The 2500-nt window shown below is 47.4% G+C and overlaps 1 protein-coding gene across 1 annotated transcript in view; it reads right to left on the bottom strand.

Annotated features, from left to right (window-relative positions):
* sema3b (sema domain, immunoglobulin domain (Ig), short basic domain, secreted, (semaphorin) 3B) overlaps positions 1-2500 on the bottom strand; it is an 18378-nt gene that overhangs the window by 13636 nt on the left and 2242 nt on the right. Inside the window, 1 exon segment of the mRNA XM_076136964.1 lies at positions 1334-1491. Within this exon segment, the coding sequence (XP_075993079.1) occupies positions 1334-1491 (158 nt within the window).

The following is a 2500-nucleotide window of genomic DNA, read 5'->3' as shown; positions in this document are numbered from 1 at the left end:
CTGTCCTCTGTGTCCTTTATGTCCTCTGTGTCCTCTGTGTCCTCCATGTCCTCTATGTCCTCCATGTCCTCTATGTCCTTCACGTCCTTAATAACTCGGATGTCCCCCAGGGTCCTTTAATCCATGTGCCCCTTTTCCTGTTATCACCAGCCCCCTCATTTGACCTGATCAGCCTTCTCTAACCCTCCCTCCTCCTCCTCCTCCTCCATGTGCTCCTCTTACTTCCACTCCGCCTCTCTTCATCCCCACTGGATCCTCGACTCCACTGCAGTGGAAAACAGCGAGAACATTGGCGAATCTGCGCCCCAAGTCCATAAATCAAACTCGCCCGTGCGCCTGAAGCCGGCGGAGGCTCCACGTCTAACGCAGCGCCGTCGTAACTCACTGTGCACAGCTGTGGTCAGATGTTTGCAGGCAGCGTTTGCTTGTATAGTTTTGGTTTTATGGTTGTCGTTGTGCGTTTAAGTGCTCTTACTGAGTTTGGGAGCGTGCATATTTAACTCTTAAGGCTCTAAGAGACTCTGTCAGTGGAGATGTCAATCATTTGGTCTTTGATTTACTCCCTTTTTCTGTTTGAATCCCATATTTCTCTCTCTTCAGTGGTCTCATGTGTGCGATGAGCAGAACGACTGACGAGCTCTTTATCAACATCTTCATCGTGTGTGTCTGTGTGTGTGTGTGTGTGTGTGTGTGTGTGTGTGTGTGTGTGTGTGTGTGTGTGTGTGTGTGTCAGTCTGCACTTACACTATAGAACCTCAGTACAGGCAGTAATTATAAAACTGCTTGATCTTTGTTTTTCTCTCAGGCTTTCAGCTTGAAAAGCAAAATCTCAGCAAATTTAGCAATAAAAGTGATTCACTCATCTTGATCAACATATTTTATGGTTTCATTGAGCCAAGAGTCAGCAAAACAAACAAACAAACTTCATCTGTATAATGACTTCTAACATATAAAGGACAGCTGCTATGACTGCAGCTTCTCCTGATGGTGAGGAGAGCAGCTGAGCTCTCCAGCTGAGCCTTTTCAGTCATTTTAAATCTTTGCAATGCAGAAAATATTGATTCTCTTCCTTCTCTTCCTTCTCTTCCTTCGCTCTTCACTCTCCCTTTGCTGCAGCACCACTGTGCACAATGACACTTTGTTTTGATTGGGTGTCTCTCAAAAACTCGAACTTTATGAGGAAAGCTTCATTTCACAGAAATTGCGGTGGGAAAAAATTTAAAATAAGCTTAAACACTCACTGAGTCACAAAATGAGCTCAGGCTGATTCAGGCTGAGTTTAAGTGGTGTTGATGCTGTGACCGGCTCTTTGATGAGCAGAGCCTTGACCAACCTTGTGCTCCTGTTTGGCGATGTTGTCCAGTGAGAGCGACAGCAGGAAGTTCTTGGCCCCGACGAAGAGCCGCCCTCTCTCTTCATCCAGCAGCAGAGCGCTGAAGCAGCAGGAACGCTCCAGCTCGAACCGCCGCACGCCATGGAACTGCTGCAGCTCTGTGGAGACAAACACACAACAAACCTCTGCATCACACACAAAGTACACAAAGATACACCAGCACACACTGGGGAGGGAGGGGGGGGCTGCTCTGTCTCTTCTCTGTTACCTGGGAGACGTGAATGCTGGCGTCCTATAGTTTAATAAAACATTTCTATGGTGATTTCAGTGTAACAATGGAGCTCTGAAGCCTGAGCGGGACTGTGACTCAGCAGGATCTCAGTCTGAGTGGCTCCCTCAAAGACTCCACTGTCTCAAATGTGTGTGTGTGTGTGTGTGTGTGTGTGTGTGTGTGTGTATGAAATGTCCTGAAAGTGTGGAAACGCTCAATAAAAACTGAGATAACTTTGAAAGAATGAACCGCTTCAGTCCGGAGGGGGAAAGTTTTTTCTTTCACCCTCTGCATATTTCCTCCCCCGGGTACATTCTGCCAGTCAGCATCGCAGATAATACATTGATTGACTGCCTCTGTATTCATGTGTGTCACAGTAACTACCCCCCGCCCTGTCTCTTCAGATATCATATTAATAATAAAAGAAAACAAGAATCAAGCAGGAAGTTAAAAGCTTGTGTTCCTCCTGTGGGGACACAAAAGCTGATTTCATGTTGACAAAGTGGAGCCAAAGACTAAACCTGATTTATGTCACTGTCCCATTAAAGTCCTGACAAAATAAACAAAGGAGAGGGAGCGGCGGTCCAGGAGAGGAAGAGGAGTTCTGCCAGGTCATCTTCACACACGCGGCTGCAGTGTGTCACTCATCTCAGCGTGTCAATAACATCTCTGAGCCGTTTCCTGAGGCCGGTGGCCGTCCAGCTGCCGAGCACGCGGGACAAACCAGAGGCTCCTCAAATGTAAATGCCTCGGTTTTTTCGACGGAAAAACTGAGTTCTCTCGCCGTTTCCTCAACTGCCAAGAACAAATTCTGAGGGAAGCCGTGCCCAAGAACATCGGGCTTGTGTTTGCAAACTGAAGCTGTAACCGTTCAGACCGAGCCAGCGGAAAAACAG

This window comes from Genypterus blacodes, unplaced genomic scaffold, assembly GCF_046128005.1.
Source record: "Genypterus blacodes isolate CSIRO-AG114 ecotype Tasmania unplaced genomic scaffold, CSIRO-AGI_Gbla_v1 ptg000288l_1, whole genome shotgun sequence".
Taxonomy (NCBI): Eukaryota; Metazoa; Chordata; class Actinopteri; order Ophidiiformes; family Ophidiidae; genus Genypterus; species Genypterus blacodes.
The sequence above is the reverse complement of the archived record's forward strand: the minus strand, read 5'-3'. Positions and strand labels throughout refer to the sequence as shown.